The 18,886-nt window shown below is 43.8% G+C and overlaps 2 protein-coding genes across 10 annotated transcripts in view; one reads left to right on the forward strand and one right to left on the reverse strand.

Moving 5' to 3' along the window:
• RHOBTB2 (Rho related BTB domain containing 2) overlaps positions 1 to 7,524 on the reverse strand; it is a 26,613-nt gene extending 19,089 nt beyond the window's left edge. Inside the window, exons 1-2 of the mRNA XM_069075664.1 lie at positions 6,898 to 7,524; positions 1,676 to 1,877 (exon numbers count right to left, since the gene is read on the reverse strand). Of these exons, the coding sequence (XP_068931765.1) occupies positions 1,676 to 1,877; positions 6,898 to 6,959 (264 nt within the window). The 5' untranslated portion in view covers positions 6,960 to 7,524. The remainder of the gene's footprint in view (positions 1 to 1,675; positions 1,878 to 6,897) is intronic.
• A 3,204-nt stretch (positions 7,525 to 10,728) lies between these two features.
• Positions 10,729 to 18,886, forward strand: part of PEBP4 (phosphatidylethanolamine binding protein 4) — a 416,346-nt gene continuing 408,188 nt past the window's right edge. For 4 of the 9 annotated variants that reach the window (XM_069075677.1, XM_069075681.1, XM_069075682.1 and 1 more), the window contains exon 1: positions 10,745 to 10,966. The gene's annotated coding sequence lies outside the window, so the exon portion shown is untranslated. Of the gene's footprint in view, positions 10,967 to 18,886 lie in introns of all 9 variants that reach the window. The other 5 variants (XM_069075687.1, XM_069075685.1, XM_069075686.1 and 2 more) reach the window with 5 other exon arrangements.

An 18,886-nucleotide genomic window follows, 5' to 3' on the forward strand; every position in this document is an offset into this window, starting at 1 on the left:
ACAGTGTTTTGTAAACATTTACAAAGAAAAAATGTTGATTACTGATTAAGTTCACTGAGAATATGTTACACTAGAAGGTGTTCTTAACCTGGTGTCCATGGACCCCTAAGGGGTCTGAGAGATTTCAGGAGATCCATGAACTTGAATGGGAAAAAACAATTATTACATCTCTATTTTCACTAACCTCTAATTGAAATTTAACATTTCCTTCAAATACTTCAAAACATTATTCTAAAAAGAGGTCCATAGGCCCCACCAAACTGCCAGAGTATCCATGTCACAAAATTCATCAAGAACACCTGTACTAGACTAACCTCTAATTTCTTTTTCCAATAGTTATTAAGTTAATAATTGAGCAAAAAATTGTAAAGACAACATATATGGATTTAGCAATAATTTTGATATGGTTTCCCTTGATACCCTTATGGACAAGATGAAGAAATGTGGACTACACGATAGCAGAGTTAGGTAAATCAACAGATGGGCAACAGATCATGTCAAACTGAAGGGAAGTTTTTAGTGTAGTAACACAGAGCTCTATCCATTCTATTTAATATTTTTATTAATGACTCTTAATGAAAATATCAGTGGCAGAACTAACAAATATGTAAATTATACAAAACTGGAAATGATCATTAATACATCAGATGACAGAATCAGAATATAGAAAAATGTTGAAGTAAATGTAAGCTTGGCACTTGGGTTCAAAAAAAATCAATTGATTATGGGACAGGATATATAGCTAGTTAATAGTCTGCATAAAAAAAAGAACTGAACATTTTAGTAGATTGTTAGTTCAATATGAGTCACAGTAAGATGTGGAAATAAAAAAAAGTTTAGTCTTTTTTCCCCCCAGACCTGTATGGAAAATACACAGGGAGGAAACTGCCTCTACCAATACAGATTAGCAAATGTTCTACAATTCACGGTCTTACAGAGTTTCCTATGGCATGGAAAGGTCACACAGCCAGTATCTATCTGAGGTGGGTCTTCAGACTCCAAAGCCAACTCTCTATCTGTTATGCCTCAATGCTTCTCATCAATCACAAGCTGAATAGAATTAATAGAAGGATAGTGTATAGAGTGACAAGAGGTGAGAGTCCTATCGTACTAAGCCTGTTAAGACCATATTGGAGCATCTTATTCAGTTTGGAGAAACCATGGTTTAGGAAAAATATTGATAAATTGAAGGGTGTCTGTGGAACAGTGAGCTGAAACTCTGCCATAAGAAGAACGGATGAAGGAGCAATGGGAATGGGCGTCTAACATGGGGAGGAGAAGGCATTAAGGGACAAGCTATAGCTGACTCAAATTATCTGAAGGACTGCCATGGGGAAGATGCATTACATTTATTCTGTGCAGCTATGGATGACAGAATGAGGACCAGTAAATAAGTGTAAGTTACAGGAAGTCTGACTGAATCTAAAAAGTATTCATTCTCTGTACCAGCTGGTAGTGAATTCCTTATTTCTGGAGCTATTCAGGTTGGAGTTGGGTGACTGTAACTCTAAATTGATCACTCCCTAGGGTATGTCTCCTAAAGCTTTTCTCCCTTAAGATAACAGCCCTGAGCTCTGCTAATAACTTTAGCCTCAGCCCCAAAACTGGGTATAGTAGCCTGCAGCCACAGGTATAGAAAAGTAACAGATGTAGCCCCGCCCCTTGCACCTCTTACCTCCTGGCACACCCGGTACTGGTCGATGGCCCAGACTGTGGGCACATGGGTGGCAAGCAGCTGGTACTGGGTGAGGGTGGCATTGCAGGCACGGGCACAGATGAGCCTGGTCTTGCCCACAGCGTTGTCCCCGACCACGACACACTTGATGGTCTCTACGTTTGGCCTCTCATAATCCATGTCAGAATCCATTAATTGGGACCTGGGAGAAAAGATCGGGCCTAGTCAGGGCTGCTCTCCAAGTCATCTTCCCAAGGGTCTAAGGAAAGGACTAACTTAACTCAAGGCAGCCTCTCCCCACAGGGAAAGGAGGAGTTAGGTTTGACTAACTCCCTGGGCAACTTCACTTGCAAAAGGATGGGGAGGGGGAGGATGACAAAGCTGCCCTGGGAAGTGGTGGTGGGTGCCAGGCCAACATTAGCATTAGAGGGAAAGCATGGGCATCGAGGAAGAGCTTGGAAACAAGAAGACTAGAACAGAGCGGGGCAAGGGTCCCACCAAAGCTGGAACCAAGGGGACAACTCCATCAGGCTCTCACCTCTGAGCTAGGCATCTGAGTGGGGGAGGAGATACCCTTTATGTTCAAGACCATGGGTGGAGTCCCTCTGATTTTCACCAAAGGAGTGCCAGTCTGAAAAGGTTCTCTCCCTCCTCCCCTGCTCTACCCTGCCCTCTTCTTTCTAGCGCAGCGGTGGCAACAGAGCAGCAAACAGCTGAGAGAAGATGAAGGCTCAGCCAGGTCCCCACCCCTTCCCAGCATGCACGGAGGCAGAACCACTTTAAAATTTAATGGACTTGTCAAAGCCAGCAGCAGGCTTTCCCTTCCCCCTCCATTTCTCTTTCAGAAACTCCCACCAGGCCTTTCCTGGGGCTAGCAGCCCTTTCCCCTTTCCCCAGGGCCCTAGCTTCTGCTGCTTCAGGAGTTTCTCTCTCTGTCTGTCTCTCTCTCTTTCTGTCTCTCTCTCTCTGTCTCCTCTCTGTCTCTCTGTCTCTCTCTGTCTCCACTCTCCCCCCCCCCCCTTCTTGCCAGCCTAGGCTGGGGAAGCTTCTAGAGTCACTCGATACAATTCAGGATTCTCACTGCACCAGCCCATCACTACCCAGCTCTGTCAAGACTGCCTAGATATTTGGACCAGGCACCCAGGAATAGTGATGAGGGCAAAGTTGGGAAGGCTATTAAGCCCCATCTGCTGATGCTCGTGCCTGCCAGCGGAACCTGCAGCCCTTCCTATGACTCCTACCTCAGCATCTCACCCAGACATCCTATGTCCTGGTTCCAGGAAACTGAGGTCAGGTTCCCATAAACACTTTTCATTCATTTAGCAAAAAAAATCCTCATTTTGAAAGTCACACTCATTGGAGCATTCCTGGCAGGAAGCTCCCTGAACTGACTGGTTGTTTCAACTAGGGATACTCAATCCAACAGCATATCTGGGATGCCCAAGTCTGAACTGCTAGATCAAGCACAGACTCTTCCACTTGACCCCTGCCTCAGTTTTACCTTCTGCCAAGCTGAGAGGAAACTCCACAACTAGGAGAGGGGAATCATCATTCAGATAACAATCAGAAAGTGCTTGTGTCCATGTGGTCTCACAGAGACATTTAAAAAGGTAGCATGGGGAGGATGCTCAAGGGAGCAATGCCTACCAGGCTCCACAATGGCAGCCTGGGAATTGACTCCAATGGGAAGAGCTTGGATATAAGTTAAAAAGCAGAGCCAGCACTGTGCCCAAGAACTCCTGTGTACACTCTGGGCATGTATGTCATACAGGGAGTAGTCAGGAGGCAGGGTGGGCAGGCCATGCATGGCGGGAAAGTTGTGCAGGGTACGCAGGTGGTACAGGGGGGCAGGCCACACAGGCTGGGAGCAGCAGTCAGGGGGTGCAGGGGGTTCAGGGAGTGCAACATACACAGAAAAAGCAAGTCACACATGGTGTGCAAGGGGTTCAGGGAATGCAGGACAGATGGAGTATGCAGGGGGCACATGGGGTACAAAGTGTTTAGATCATGTAGGGCATGTATGATGTGTATATGCATGCAGGGTATAAAGTGTAAGGGAGGCACAGAGGGGATTCTGGGTATGCAAGCTATGCCAGGTGTGTAGGGAACAAGCAGGAAAGGCAGGCTAGGCAATCCTGGAAGCTGGAGCAAACTGGATTAACCCTTCCTAGTTCAACAAAAGCAGAAAAGAATTTCAAGAGGTACACAGTCTTGTCTCTCTAAACCGTCCAACCCTAAAGGCCAGCTTGAGAGGGAGGGAGTAGAAGCTCCCACATTCCTGTGAGGCTCCTGGGATGCTGTAACATTGTGCCAATATGCAGGAATGCAGAACCAAAATATCCAAGTAACAATGGCAACGGAGGTTTTTATGAGTGGGTGCATTTGAGCAAAAAAGTACAGCAGGGATTTTTCCAGGGATGCTCTCTTCTCCCAGCTCACCCTATCTCATTAGCATAAGGTAGTCCACACCCTGACAATGTCCCCTGCCCCACCACACACACCCCTACTGGACTGGCACCAGATTGATGGTCTTCCTCAGAATGACAAACTCATCCTGCAGTCCTGATTCTTCCTCTACTCTCCAGACCCAGCCCTACCCCATTGGGAAAAGTCTCCTTCCTTCCTTCTTTGATTCATCCCATTAACAAGAATCACTCTTAAAAAGTGGGTTTCTGATATAAAAGTATGGAAGCTGACTAGAGGGGAGAGAAGTCACAGTTTCAGTTTTGTCTTTGTCATTCACGTCCCTAATACAGTTCACTTAGTAGGTGCTTTCTAGTTGATTATGGACTTGGGTGGAGGGTGCTTTGGATGGAAGGTTGGAAAAAGGGCAGAGACTTGGGAACTTAAAAGATGAAAATTCTTTAGTAAATAGGATATCAAGTGGTACTTTAGCAAAACTTTAGATAATGGTTTAAAAAAATTCGCCAAGTTAAAATGATTGCCATAGAAAAATTCTGGGGTCACTTTCTCCCAGAGACCTCTAGGCCCAGGAAAAGAGAAAAAGTAAGCGAAAAGAGAAAGGATCTTTTGAATCTGGGCTTTTAAGTTAATCTAAAAAATCTAGCTATATTTCAGTGTCATCAGCCTTTCTGCATAGACTGGACAAAGCCATCCTCCTGTCTGGACTCAGAGGTTTTGTTGATTTAAAGAAAAAAAAGGCAAAGAAAAACTTATGCAATACTAGAGTTAAGCAGAAGATAGTCAACCAATGAGGTAGCACTTAGAGACTCCAACTCCAATGGGAGGTGACTTCTACATGAGCCACATTTAAGGAGAAGCAAACTGAGGGGGAGGGTGGAGGGAGGAAAAAGTCCTGTACTGTAAAATTAAGCATGAAGATTTACTGGAGTTGGGTCCAATTTAAAATTCCCTTTGACCATCCATTTTCCAGGGCTCCTTTCAATTTCCCAGTCTTATACCCTACTCCCTCCCTATTCTGCTACCCTCTAGGTCCAACCTATACTATATCTCTCCAGTTAAAAAACTGTTCACTGCCTAGTTTCAATAGTGAAACTGACTCAGGGAGGGACCAACCACTTCACTTCCCTGGAGTGCACGTGGCCTCCCCTTTTGGGATATGGAGATGAGAACTTCAGGAGGTCCCGTGGGTCTGGGTTAATTCATATCAGCAAATTGCTTTGAGATTCTGGGATGAAAGGAGCTACTTTTCCTATTATGTAATACTGGCATTATATAATACTCGATTCCATATCTATATATGTAATTACATCTCCCTCTATAATATAGGATGGCCCAATTAAGTCAGGCCACTGGTAGCATAATCAGGCCTATTTTAAATGGGGACCTGTATCTGAGACACAGAAATAGCTTTCTATTGCAAAAAATTATCATATTGTTGCATTATAACAATTATCAGTACATGACAGTATACTAAATCATAAAGTATACAATGTGAGTTGCTCCTATGGTTGGTACTCAATGACCCCCCCCCTTCCCTCTGAGGATCTTTTTCTTTTCTGGCTTCCAGACCTTTTCCTAATAACCCTCCTAGACTCAGTTACTGATCTTTTCTCCCTCAACTCCCAATACACAAGTTTGAGTCTCTTATGATTCTAGAGATTATGAACCCCTATTTACCTCCTTTCTTATTTATCAAATCATCTTTTGGTTTGTACCAAAAGTACCCATCCCTCCTCCCCCTCAAAAAACCCTTATTGCTCCCCCACAGGCTTTCCTCACTATGGCTCCCCAGATCTTTGTGCCCGGCTGGTCCCACAAGACCTGATCTATTTAGACTCTTCTTTCATTGGGTTCCCATCTCAACTGTAACCCGACTTATTAGAACCCAGAAAAGCCCCCTTTTTCCCACCCACAGCATAAGAATGTCTGCTTATTAGAGGCTGCCCCAATCCCTGGTTGTCAAGGAAACTACAGAATTTCCCAGGGAGCCTAGTCTGTCTCCTAGCAACCCACCCAAGAATCTCCCATATCCTGCATCTTACACAAGGAAAAAGGAAAGGAGAACCCTGAAAATAAGGGGAGAGTATGATGTCTTTATTAAAAGTAGTTCTTACTAGGATCCAGAAATATTTCTGGGACAGGTAGAGATAGATGCAAGATGCACCCAACATCCTGACTGAAAAGAAGGCAGGGCCCTGAGCTCTCTTTCAAATAATAGCACTATTTCAGGGGGAAAAAAATACCAGCAAAACAAACAAATAAAAAAAACTTAACACCAACATTTTGAAGTGCAGGAAAATGCCAAAGTGCAAGCCCTGAAAGGCCATCTCCGTATTAGTTTGCAAGCTCTGAGACTTCTAGGCCGGCAGCTAAGAGCTGACTGTTACAATCCAGCTGACTGTTACAAAATATCAGTACCAATTTGGGGTGTCTTTCTTCCTTTCTTTTTTGAGGATCTGCTGTCCTGCACGCTCACACACACACACACACACACACACACACGCAGACACATGAAATAAATAAATAAAAGGAGAATCGGCATAAACACCAATGGAGTAAAGGCGGCTCCGTTTCTCTACGAAACCCGGAAAAGGTTGTTTCACACTCCCTCCCCCCCCCACACACCCGAGAAATCCACCAGCCCAACCAAGCAACATTGCTAGGGGACCTGGGGGCGACGGGTGGGAATTATTAGAGACAAAAAATGGGGAGGGGAGTTAGAGGGAGAGAGGAGGACAAGGTAGACAGGAGGGTGAGGTCTGACGGCCACCAGGAAAATGAATTAATCGTTTACTTACACCGCTACATGTGACTGGGTAATGTGGAGGGCAAGGATCACACCTCGTCCTGCAAAACACATTCATTTTAGTGGGTGGCCGGGTCGATCCCGTGCGTGCAGGTAGGATGCGGCGGCTGGGGCCCGAGGCTAGTCCTAGATGAGGCTGGCTCCCAGCGGCAGGCCGGCCGGGCCCGGCTGGACGGCGGAGCCAGCGGCGCGGTCCCCGGGTGCTGGGCACTGCAGCCGCGGCCTCTCGCGTATCCTCAGCATCTCCGCGGGCGCGGGGCGCTCAGGGTCATGGGCAGCGGCGGCGGCGCCACGGGGCGCTCAGGGTCATAGGCAGTGGCAGCTGCGGCGGCGCCGCGGGGAGCACAGGGTCACGGGCACCGCGGCGGGGGTCCCAGCTCTGCGTGATCGGTCACTGCCCGGCCTAGCCCGCTCCCCTCCTTCGGCAGCGGAGAGCAGAGGGAGGGAGGGAGGGAGGGAGGGAGGAAGGGAGGGGCGAGGCTGCAACGGTTTGTCCGCGCCCGAGTCCACTCTAGTTGCAGTGACAGCGCAGCGAAGCTGCCTTGTGCTGCAGTCTCGGGACCTGCCGGGCGACCTCCTTTTTTCCATTCACAAAAAAAAAAAAAAAAAAAAAAAAATCACACCCAGAAACGGCGGTGGTGACGGGGTCCGCCCATCGTGCGTCTCCATTGGTGCAGATGTGGGGGAGGGGGAGAGAGAATGGGAGAGAACAGAGAAAGGGATTGGATGCTCCCGCCCCTTTCGCTCACCGCCCCGCCACCCCCACCCCAACTCCGCCTTCCTCGCGCCTTGGGAGACACCGCCATCCGCTACCCCCTCCGCTCAGCCTCCGGTCACCTGCTTCCCTGAGCCGGTTTCTTGGTCTTAGCTAACCCTCCAGCCTCGGCAAAGGTGAAGCATCTAACACCTTTTCTACCCTTTATTGTGTCGGTGGCCAAAGAGACGCCTGGAGACTTGGGTTAACTCCTGTTTTTTCTCCCTTCCTTGTTAAAACGGAGCCTGACTCCTTATTCAAAGCAGACTTTTGACAGCTAGGCCCCTTTTGCAGCGTCTTCTACTGTGGCTTCTTGCAGTGCATGCCACCCCAAATCTTTGTCTACGTCTTAATTCCTCTGATCTCCTAGTACTTCGTCTTCATTCCCCAACCCTCCCGCTCCCTTCTCACACTTTCATTTCCCTTATTTATCTTCCCTTCCAAGACATGTCCTTCCCTATCCCTATCCCTAGACTTCCTCAGCTCTTCTCTAAGGAGTAGGGAAGGCAAGTCAATCAGATATTTCTCCAAAGGTTCCAAACCTTATGTAATGAACCCCACTGGCAGTCTGGTGACTCTTCAGAATTATGTTTTTAAATAATTGAAGGAAATGCAGAAATGTAGTTAGAAGTTAGAAAAAACAAAGATGTAATTGTTTTCTCATGGATCCCCTGAAATCCATCCAAGGGATCGATGGACCCCAGGTCAAGAAAACCCTTGCCACTAGTCAATACCCTAGCCCTAACCCTTGGTTTAATAAGTGACTCTATGAAAATCCAGTATTCCTCACCTGTGTGTGTTTGTCAATTTGTAAAATAATAAGACCCTTAGAATTTGAGGACTAGAGAACACTTCCAGGGGTTAAATAATCCATATCCTGCCCTCCAGGTACCGAGGATTATACCTATATTATCCTAAACCTGTAGAGGTGTATTTATCCCTCAAGCCCTCTTTCTCAGGGGAGTGGAAGAAGCTCAATAATGTGTTTAGAACATTCTCACACATATGCCTGGCATTACATTATGGTCGTTACTAAAAATAAATAGTATAGTCAAATCCTGATTATCTGAATGTAGATTACCCATAGATTTAAATTTCCAACTGGTTCGCACCTAACAGCGGAAATCACTCCCACACAACAACACATCTACCTTAGGCTTTGTGATGTAAATTCATGCCCACGTGACTGTAATCCTTACTTCCAGGATACCACCCATTCAGGTAACTCCCTTTACCCAAGTAGAATGCAATCCTCCTAGAGTGTCCTCCAGTAAATCCCTCCCCCATGTTTTTGTTTTTTGACTACCATAGTTCCAGAGGTCTCAGAAGCTCCTAATGATTTGCTGAGTTCAAGCATACATCACATTAGAGCAATCCACAAGCATACACAGAAGGGAATATACAATATTTCTTGTAAACAGCTAGTTTCCTTCTGGTTCCAGATACCCCACTGGTTTCCCTCCAGGCTGACCCAGTCTGCCGGGAAGAGGTGGGGGCAGAACAGGAAGCTGAACCTTCACCAGAGTCATGTAAAAGTACAGCTCAGGGGGCAAAGACTTTTGCTCGCCATAGGTACGATGACCTTAAGTTAACTGGCTCAGCCACTGTCCTTGCGGGACTTTGGAAGGTGGCCCGAGGTCAGGGGAGGGCATTGCAGGAGTTTGGAAATAAGAAGTGGAGCCCTGCTCCTTTAAGATTTCTGATTTGGTAGAGGGGCTGAATAGTTGACAAAATGCAGGTGCTGCCTGGGATTCTTCAGACTTCCAACAAAGCCAGCTCAGACAGTCAGACGAATACCCCTACCCCACCGACCAAAGTACAGTCTGATCAGACCTCTAGTTTTCCTGACGCCCAACCACTGATCTGTTCCTATAGTCAATCCACAATCCTCAGCCTCTCCACATCACAATTCTTTTCAATCACCCCCAACTTTCAGGATTTTCTATTTAGAATCCCACACAGTACCACTACCACCACCATCCCATCTCCCCTCCAAATCCCCTCCCCCAACACACACACACACACACACACACTCACACCACTCCCTGAGTTTGGGCAACCCTTCCCAAAGTCTCTCAAGACTCACAACATAAACCTCTTCCTCCTTCATCCCCAGACCTCATCATACTCAAACATATCCTCAGACACTCCCCTCACAGAACCATAGGATCAGAGAAAGTGAGAGGAGGAACCTTAGAGATCATTACTTCTACCTTCTTCCTATACCCTCAGCACAGCCTCCGTGGCCCTCCCAGTATCACCTTCAAACTGAGCGACGACAGCCAAGATGCTACAGGTCTCATCTATCCCCTGTTGCCATGCAGACCAGAAAATGCAGAGACCAGCCGCTGAACTCGTCCTCATTCCATACACCCTGCTTTTGGCTGGTGTGACACTTTTTCACTACCCAGCCCCAGCCAAGACTGTTCCCTCACCCTTACTCCTCCCCTTCCCTCCCCTTTTTGAATCTCAGGACCACATCAAAGGCCAAGACACAATCCAGCCCAAACTGCACAAGACAATTCAACAATTTAAACAATTCAAACCCAAATCTGGCTGCATTTGCTTCTTCTCTCCTCTATGCTCTGTAACCTCTATCCCACAGGAGTAGAGATATTCCAGGAGAGACATATATCTGCAGAAGCTCCCTGACCCACCCTACCTTGCCCCCACCACATAGCACCTCACCTAACCCATAAAGCAGGAGTTTCTATCTCCATAGCAGAGACCACCTGAGCAACCACTGAAAGAACCCTGGTTTTTGTTGGGTTAGATTATTTTCAAAGTCAGGCATGACAGAGGGTAGTGTGGTAGTTTAATTTTTTCTCCCAGCAAATCTCCTGGCCTCCTTCTTCCCCTTCTCTCTCTTCCCCGCCCTTCCCAAATCTTAGAACAAAGCTGATGGCTCCATGGGGTGGATCATAATTGCAGTTTATTTCCCAAGTCCAGCATCAGCAGGGCTACAACTTTGGAGCTCCCTTTTCCTACTGGATCACAGGGTAATAATGCCCTGCCCCGTGATCTGGCTTATTGGCTCCAGGGGAGCAGAATTTGCCTGGGGCATCTAGGCAAAGTTCTTGGCAGCTGTGTGCAGGGTCTCATTCCTGAGTCAGCCCCGCCCCCTACTCTAATATGTTTATCCAGATCAGAACCCTGCTGTGACTGCAACTTTTAGTTCCAGACTTTCCTTTCCCCCTGAAGAGGGGGGTTCCTGCTGGGTGTGGGGGAACCAACTTGATGGGCTCACCCAGAATCAGCCTCTCCCTGTCAAAAAGCCTCAGAGAAAGGTGCACAGGACTAAATCAAGGTAGGACTCAAGCCAAGATTTCATCCCTCTGGTTGTGTCCAAAAAGAGGTATTGCCCATGGGGAACTGTTGGGAGGTAGGAGGAACATAGATAAGGGGTGGTTTTACTTCTCAGCTTCTAAGAGTATTCTTAGGGTTCAGATGTATATAGAACAGAGCAGAGCAAATTTAAGACAAAAAGGGGCAAGCCACCAAAAGGAAACACACTGCTTTCTGTTATCCTGGGACTCATATTTCCCTAGCTGATTGCAAAATTAAATACTCCCTCAAGCAGGAACTCTTAATATGTTCATGGACCTAAATAGAGTTTAGGGGGTCTGTGAACTTGTGAAAAATTCCATTTTTATTTCCACTAATCGATAACTAAAATGCAACTTTTCCATCAATTGTGATTTTTAAAAAGTTATTTTGAGAAGGGGTCAATAGACTCCACTAGACTACCCAAGGGTCCACGAAAAAGGGTAAAGACTGCCTGCTTTAGATTATGAAACTGCCCACCACTCCCCAACCACGTACCCATCAGATCAAATAAGAAATGGCTGCTGTTTTGTAGCCCTGGTCCCTCTTCAGGGATAGTCCTAAGTATAGGCTTATCTATATTGTATCTTAAAAACTGGGCTGCTCAGCAGCTAAAACATAGAACAGGCTCTGACCAGAAGCACTTTGGTTGCTGCTCCCTCCTCTATATTTACTATGGGGTAACAAATGTAGATTCCTCTCTGTTCCCTTGCTTTTCAGCCGACTCTTTCCTCCCCCTCAACATTTGAACTTGTCCCCCTCTGCCTGGCCCTGCAGTCACCCTCTTGGAGTTTTGTATCACAATTTCTCCTCACCACTGGACATATCCCTGATTTTGAGAAAAGATCTCTCCATCCCACAGCTTGGCTAATGCCTTTAGGGGTGGGAATACCAAGAACCAGGACAGGAAGGAGGTGCAAGGGCCTTCATGGAAATGTCAAAAGGAAGCTATGCTGCTGGTTATACCAAATGTTCCTGTTTTTGTGACTCCCTACATAGTTTTTTAATCTCAAACAAAGCTAAGTTGACCCTTCTCCTCTTTTGCACTGCAGAAAACAAAAGTTGGATGTGCTCTCTAAATTTAACCCTTAGTATACCTGAAAGCACTAACCTCTGCACCCCTCTTAGTAAATGCTGCAGCACCTGGAAGCTCAGCAAAATTCCATATCTCCCTGTAGGCAAATTTGGCATCTACTGGCCCCCTCCTCTGCCCCTAGAAAATCTAAGGCTCATGGCACCACAACCCTATGCCCAGGAGACAAAGTTCTTCAGCTGCTAGCAGAAGCAGAGTTACTCTCCATGAAGAGTTCTGGCAGGGATAGATGAGATGTTGTCCTACCTTTTTAATGAATCACTGTAAACTTCAAGGAATCCACATGATTAAGCTAGGGAAATACCTATCTCCTTGTCCAGAGGTCACTTTAATAGTGTCATGTCTTCACAAAGAGATTTGGACTGATCTCAGGATAGGCTCAAGCTCAGGAAATTGGGAATGGATAGGACAAGGCCACAAAGGGTATTCACAAGGGAAATTGGAGGTTGAAGCAGGCTCTGTTTTGAGCTTTCCTACTCTCCATACCCAGGGGGCACTCCTAGCATAGAGAGTGAAGGAATGATTTGGTGCTGGAAGACAGTAAAGAGTGAGTGAGTAAAGCAAGCACATGTTAATTTACTCTGAAAAGTAGTCAAGGCTATTGGGTGGAATTATACTTCGTCGGTTCCAAACCAGGGTTCCTGCATTCCTAACTTAGGACCCCTGAGCAAGAAAAACCCTCTTACTAGGTGGGACCCTAAGGAAAGCAACCATATTGCACTGGTGGAGTATAGGGGGTGAGGGATCTCAACTGAGAATGAGCAACCAGGCTTTTTCTCATATTTTTTCTTTCTCCAGTCAATCCTTCATACAAACCATCAAAAATAATCTTCCTAAGACGTAGATCTATTCATATCACTCCTTGGTTCTTGAAATGGATGTCTAGTAGAAATTAAAAATTGTACAGGTCAAAAACCTGAACTCATTATCTTTTTTCCTAATCCTTCCTCCCCCCCCGCCCAAACACACCTTCCTTTTACTGTTGGTAGAGGGCACCATCTTCCTCCTGGTCCTTCAGGCTCACAATCAAGGTGTTATCCTCACTATGCTTCTCTCCCTCCAAAGCCCGTCTTTTACCAAGGATTGTCAACTTCACCTTTGCAACATCTCTTGAGTATGCCCTTTTCTCTCCTCTGACACTGCCACCACTCTAGTGCCCTCCTCACCTCACACCTGGATTATTGAAAATAGTCTGGTGGTGGGTCTGTCTGCCTGCCTCAAGTGGCTTCCTACTGTTCCAATCCATTCTCCATTCAGCCACAAAAATGATTTTCCTAAAGCACAGGTCCAACCATGTTATCTACCCACCTCACCCCACCCCTAATAAATTACAGTTGATCCCTATCAACTCCCTAATCAAAAACAAATTTCTTTTTTTTAGCATTCAAAGCCCTTCAAAACCCAGATCCCTCCACCCCACCCCATACCTTTCCTTTCATCCAATGAATGACACAGGCATCCTTAATGTTCTAGAAACAAGACATAGCATCTCTGGGCCCTCTTCTCTGCCTACAAGCTTCTTTTCAGCTTCAATTCTATAGGAAGCCTTTCCCAAATTCTCCTAATTCTAGTGCTTTCTCTCTTTTAATTATTTCCTATTTGTCTTGTATATAGCTGGTTTGAACCTATTTGCTTATTGACTCCCCCATTGAACTGTGAGCTCCTTGAGGGCAGGGACTGTCCTTAGTCTTTTTTTTTTTTTTTTTTGGTATTTCCCTTTAAGCTCAGTGGGGTGAATAATTGTTTACTTACAGACTACTCAAAAGCCTTCAGGCTTTCCCATTGCCTCTAAGATAAAATGAAAACTCCTTAGGCTACCATTTAAAGCCCTCCTAATCTCTCTTCAATATACATTTCTGCTGTACTTCACTTAGATTTCCATCACACACTCACCTAATCAAACCAGCTGTTCTCCAAACCAGATCTTCCATCTCCCACATCTACTTGTATTTCCTACTTGGAAAACACTCCTAACCTTTCTTCAAGGTTTAGCTCATTGCTTATTTCCTATTATAGTAGTCTCTGAGCTACTCAGCTGAAAAAGTGTTCTATCCCTTCCCCTTTGACTTCATAACTCACTGTAGCATTCATGACACTGGCTTCCTTCAGGCTTCACAAAGGCATATTCATAGGGCATGTGAAATATTTGAATTGCCTAGTGATCATGTCAGTTTCTTCCTAGCACAGGTATGGTATCTCTAGCCACTAAAGGCAATCATCCTGAAAACACCCAGACTGTATTTCTGCTCCCAGAGCCATATTCTGATAGTGGTGCTAAGCAGTTTGGATTAATCTTCACTGGCTGGAGCTGAAATTAATCTAGTGGACAAAATGAAATATTGGAATGAAACAGGCAGTTAGGTGACACAGTGGATAAAGTATTGGACCTGAGCTTATATCCAGCCTCCAATACTTAGTAGTTGCATGCCTCTGAGCAAGACACTTAAACTCTGCCTCAATTTCTTCAACTGTAAAATGGGAATAATTGTACCTACCTCCCAGAGTTATTGTGAAGATCAAATGAATTCGTCAGATCTGTCTGGAGGCAGATATCATTTTTCATCATGGGTCCTTTGGAATTGACTTGGATCATTGTATCAATAAGAGTAGCTATGTCTTTCACAGTTGATCATTATTGCAATGTTGCTATTACTGTGCCAATATTCTCCTGCTTTACTTTGTATCAGTTCATATAAGTCCAGGTTTTTCTGAAGCCATCCCCCTTGTTATGTCTTATAACACAATAATATTCATAACAATCATGTACCATAACTTGTTCAGCCATTCCCCAGTTGATGGGCATCCCTTCAATCCAATTCCTTACCACTGCAAAAAGGGCTGCTAAAATATATTTGTACATACAGATCCTTTTCCTTTTCCTTTGATCTCTTTGGGATACAGACCTATTAGTAGTATTGTTGGGTCAAATGGTGTGCAGTGTTATAGCTCTTTGGGCAAAGTTCCAAATTGTTCTCCAGCATGGTTGGAGCAGTTCACAACTCCACCAAGAGTGCATTAGTGTCCTCGTTTTCCCACATCCCCTCCAGCATTTGTCATTTTCCTTTTTTGTCATGTTAGCCAATCTGATAGGTGTAAGGTGCTACCTTAAAAGTTGTTTCAATTTGCTTTTCTGTAATCAATAGTGATTTAGAGCATTTTTTCATGTGACTGTTGATAGCTTTATTTTCTTCTTTTGACAACTGTCTATTCATATCCTTTGATCATTTATCAATTGGAGAATGGCTCTTATTTTTATAAATTTGGCTCCATTCTCTATGTATTTGAGAAATGAGAATGTTATTGGAGAAACTCGTAGTAAAATTTTTTTTCTGCTTTCCTTCTAATTTTACTTCTTTGTTTTTTGTGCAACAACTTTTAAATTTCATGTAATCAAAATTATCTATTTTACTTCTCATGATCCTTTCTGTTTTGTGCTTGGTGATAAACTCTTCCCCTATCCACACATCTGACAGGTAAATTTTTCCATGCTCCCCTAATTTGCTTACCCTTTATGTCTAAATCATGTAACTCTTTTGAACTTAGACAATGGTGTGAGGTGTTGGTCTATATCTAGTTTCTGCCAAACTGCTTTCCAGTTTTCCTAGCAATTTTTGTCAAATGATGAGTTTTTACCCCCAAAGCTGGGATCTTTGGGTTTATCAAACACTAGATTACTATGGTCATTTACTACTGTGTATTGCATGCCTAATCTATTTCACTGATCTACCACTCTAATTCTTAGTTCCAGATTGTTTTGATGATTATAGCTTTATTGATAAAATTTTAAAACCTAGTACAGTTAGGCCACCTTCTTTCACATTTTTTTTATTGATTCCCTAGATATTCTTGGCCTTTTGTTCTTCCAGAGGAATTTTTTTTCCTAGCTCTATAAAATAATTCTTTGGCAGATTGATTGGTATGACACTGAATAAGTAAATTAATTTAAGTAGAATTGTAATTTTTATTATATTGGCTCAACCTAGCCATGAGCAATTAATATTTCTCCAGTTGCTTAGATCTGTCTTTATGAGAAAAATGTTTTGTAATGGTAATACAATTTGTATTTGTATTTGTATTTGGTATTTGTAATTGTAATAAAAAAAGTGTTTTGTAATATGTAATGTCATGTAGACCCTGGGTTTGTCTTGGCAGGTAAATTCCCAAGTATTTTATATTGTTTTCAGTTATTTTAAATAGAATTTCTTTTTCTATCTCTTCCTGCTGGGTTTTGTTGGCAATGTATAGAAATGCTGATTATTTATGTGGGTTTATTTTATATCCTACAACTTTGCTAAAGCTGTTAATTATTTCATCTAGTTTTTTAGTTGATTCTCTGGAGTTCTCTAAGTATGTCAGCAAATCATCTTCAAAGAATGATAGTTTTGTTTCCTCATTGTTATCCTTATTCCTTCAATTGCTTTGTCTTTTTCTATTGTTATAGCTAGGATTTCTAGTATAATATTGAATAACAATGATGTTAATGGACATCCTTTGCTTTACTCCTGTTCATATTAGGAAGGCTTCTAGTTTATCCCCATTACAGATAATGTTTGTCCTTGGTTTTAGAGAGATACTACTTATTATTTTAAGAAAGCCTCCATTGATTCTTTTTTTTTTTTTTAAGCAATCAGGGTTAAGTAACTTGCTCAAGGTTACATGGCCAGTTATTTCTGGGTGTGGTGCTAAGTATCTGAGCCAGATTTGATCCCCAGGTCATCGGGACACTGGAGCCAGTGCTCTTACTTACTGTGCTACCTGGCCGCCCCTGGCTCCATTAATTCTTATGCTTTCTAGTGTTTTTTGTAGAAATGGATGTTGTATTTTGTCAAGTTTCTTATGTATCCATCAATATGATCATATTATTTTTGTTGTTATTGACATGGTCAATTTTGCTTATTCCTTCCCTACTGTTGAAAAGGGAATAAATATTTATATAGTGCCAAGCCCTGTGCTAAGCATTAAAGCCATCTCCCTTGCACTAACCACTTCCCTCTTTTTCCCATTTTGACTTCTTGTTGAATCAGTTCAACTCTATACTGCCTTCTTCTTTTGAATCCTGAGCTGCCTTATCATATTGCCTATTATTCCCAGCCAAGCCTCAGCTTGGATCACTCCCACCATTTGTCCCCTTTTATGCCTATACATATTCTACCAAATGAAAGTAGAAGAAATCACATGACTGTTCTGACTGGGTTTACTACAAACTTGTGCTACATGATGTCAATAGAGCCCTCAGTGCTGATAGGAAATCCTGTTATTACCCCTGATCAACTCATTATCCCACTCTCCATAACTGTTCTTCCAAACCTTTTCATCCCTAAGACCTCCCATGACTCCAATCCTCCCACTGTCTCATATTTTACAGAAAAAAACTAAGGCCAGTTGCTGCAAACTCCCTCTTTTTCCCTCTTCCTCAGATGTCTTCTGTCACTTTCTCTTCCTTCAACCTTCTCTCACATGATGAAATGGCCTTTTTTTTTCCTCAGTCATTCTCAGTTGTGTCAAACTCTTTGTAACCCTATTCTTGGCAAAGATACTAGAATGGTTTGCCATTTCCTTCTCTATATCATCTTACAGATGAAGAAACTGAGGCAAACAAGGTTAAGTGACTTGCCGAGGGTCACACAGCTAATAATTGTCTGAGACCAGATTTGAACTCAGGAAGATGAATCTTCCTGACTCCAGGCCTGGCATTCCAGCCACTATGCCACCTAGCTACCCCTATCTTTCCCTGACTCCTCATAATTCCAGGCGTTTCCTTCTGTTAATTAATTCTTGTTTATCTTGTATATAGCTCACATTGTATATATTTGTTTGCATGCTGTCTTCTCTGTTAGAGTATAAGTTCCTTGATGGCAGGGACTGTCTTTTGCCTCTTTTTGTACCCCTAGTGCTAAGCATAGTGCTTGGTACATAGTAGGCACTTATTGAATGAATGAAATTTGGTCCTCGCAACAACTTTGCAAAGTAATTAAAAAAACCTAAAACATAGAACATACTATTTATACATTGCTTGTAAGCTTGTATTATCTTCTTTGGTCTCTCCCCTCTCAGTTCATGGCCCCCTGCATTTACAAGATTCAGACCGTTATTAGGCAGCAATGACATGGTTTATCACAGGGCTTCTTAAACCTTTTCCACTAGCAACCCCTTCAGCACTAATTAAAGGTGGGTTTAACTCTTACAGAGTCGTGAGCCACAGTTTAAGAAGCACTGGTTATCATACATAGAATAAAATGGGGGGGGGAATGAAATAGGAGGCATCTACCTTCAAATGTTTCCTATATCTGTTTCTGTTTTTCCTCATGGATCTTCCAGTGTAGTAGGGGAGGGAAGGAAGGAAAGAAAGAAAAAAGAAAGGAATAAGGAGACAAGAAAGTATTAAGCACTTAATGTGTGCCAGGCACTATATTAAATTCTTTATAAATAGAATCTTATTTGATCCTTACAATAACCCTGGGAGGTAAATGCAATTATTATCATCTCCATTTTACAACTGAGAAGACTAAGGAGTACAGAGGTTAAGTTAATAAGTGTCCCATGCAGATCCAGTGCTCTCTCTATTGCAACACTTGGGAGTAACAACTTCTCTAATGACTCATGGGAAGAAATAAGGCAAGGTTTATCCAGACCTGTTCAGGATCATGGTCTAGAAACAAGGGAAAGTAGGGAAGATAGTGAGGAAGGTCAGTTTCCTAGCTTACTCATCTAATAGGATTCATAATTGCTACAAGTCTCAGCAATTGTAGATTTTTACTTTTGGCTCCTGGCCTTTGTCTCTCTTCCAGAGTCAGGACCTCTCCCACTGCA

Source organism: Petaurus breviceps, unplaced genomic scaffold (genome assembly GCF_028583685.1).
Source record: "Petaurus breviceps papuanus isolate PSGF00001 unplaced genomic scaffold, PetGlider_PUasm1.0 90919, whole genome shotgun sequence".
NCBI lineage: Eukaryota > Metazoa > Chordata > Mammalia > Diprotodontia > Petauridae > Petaurus > Petaurus breviceps.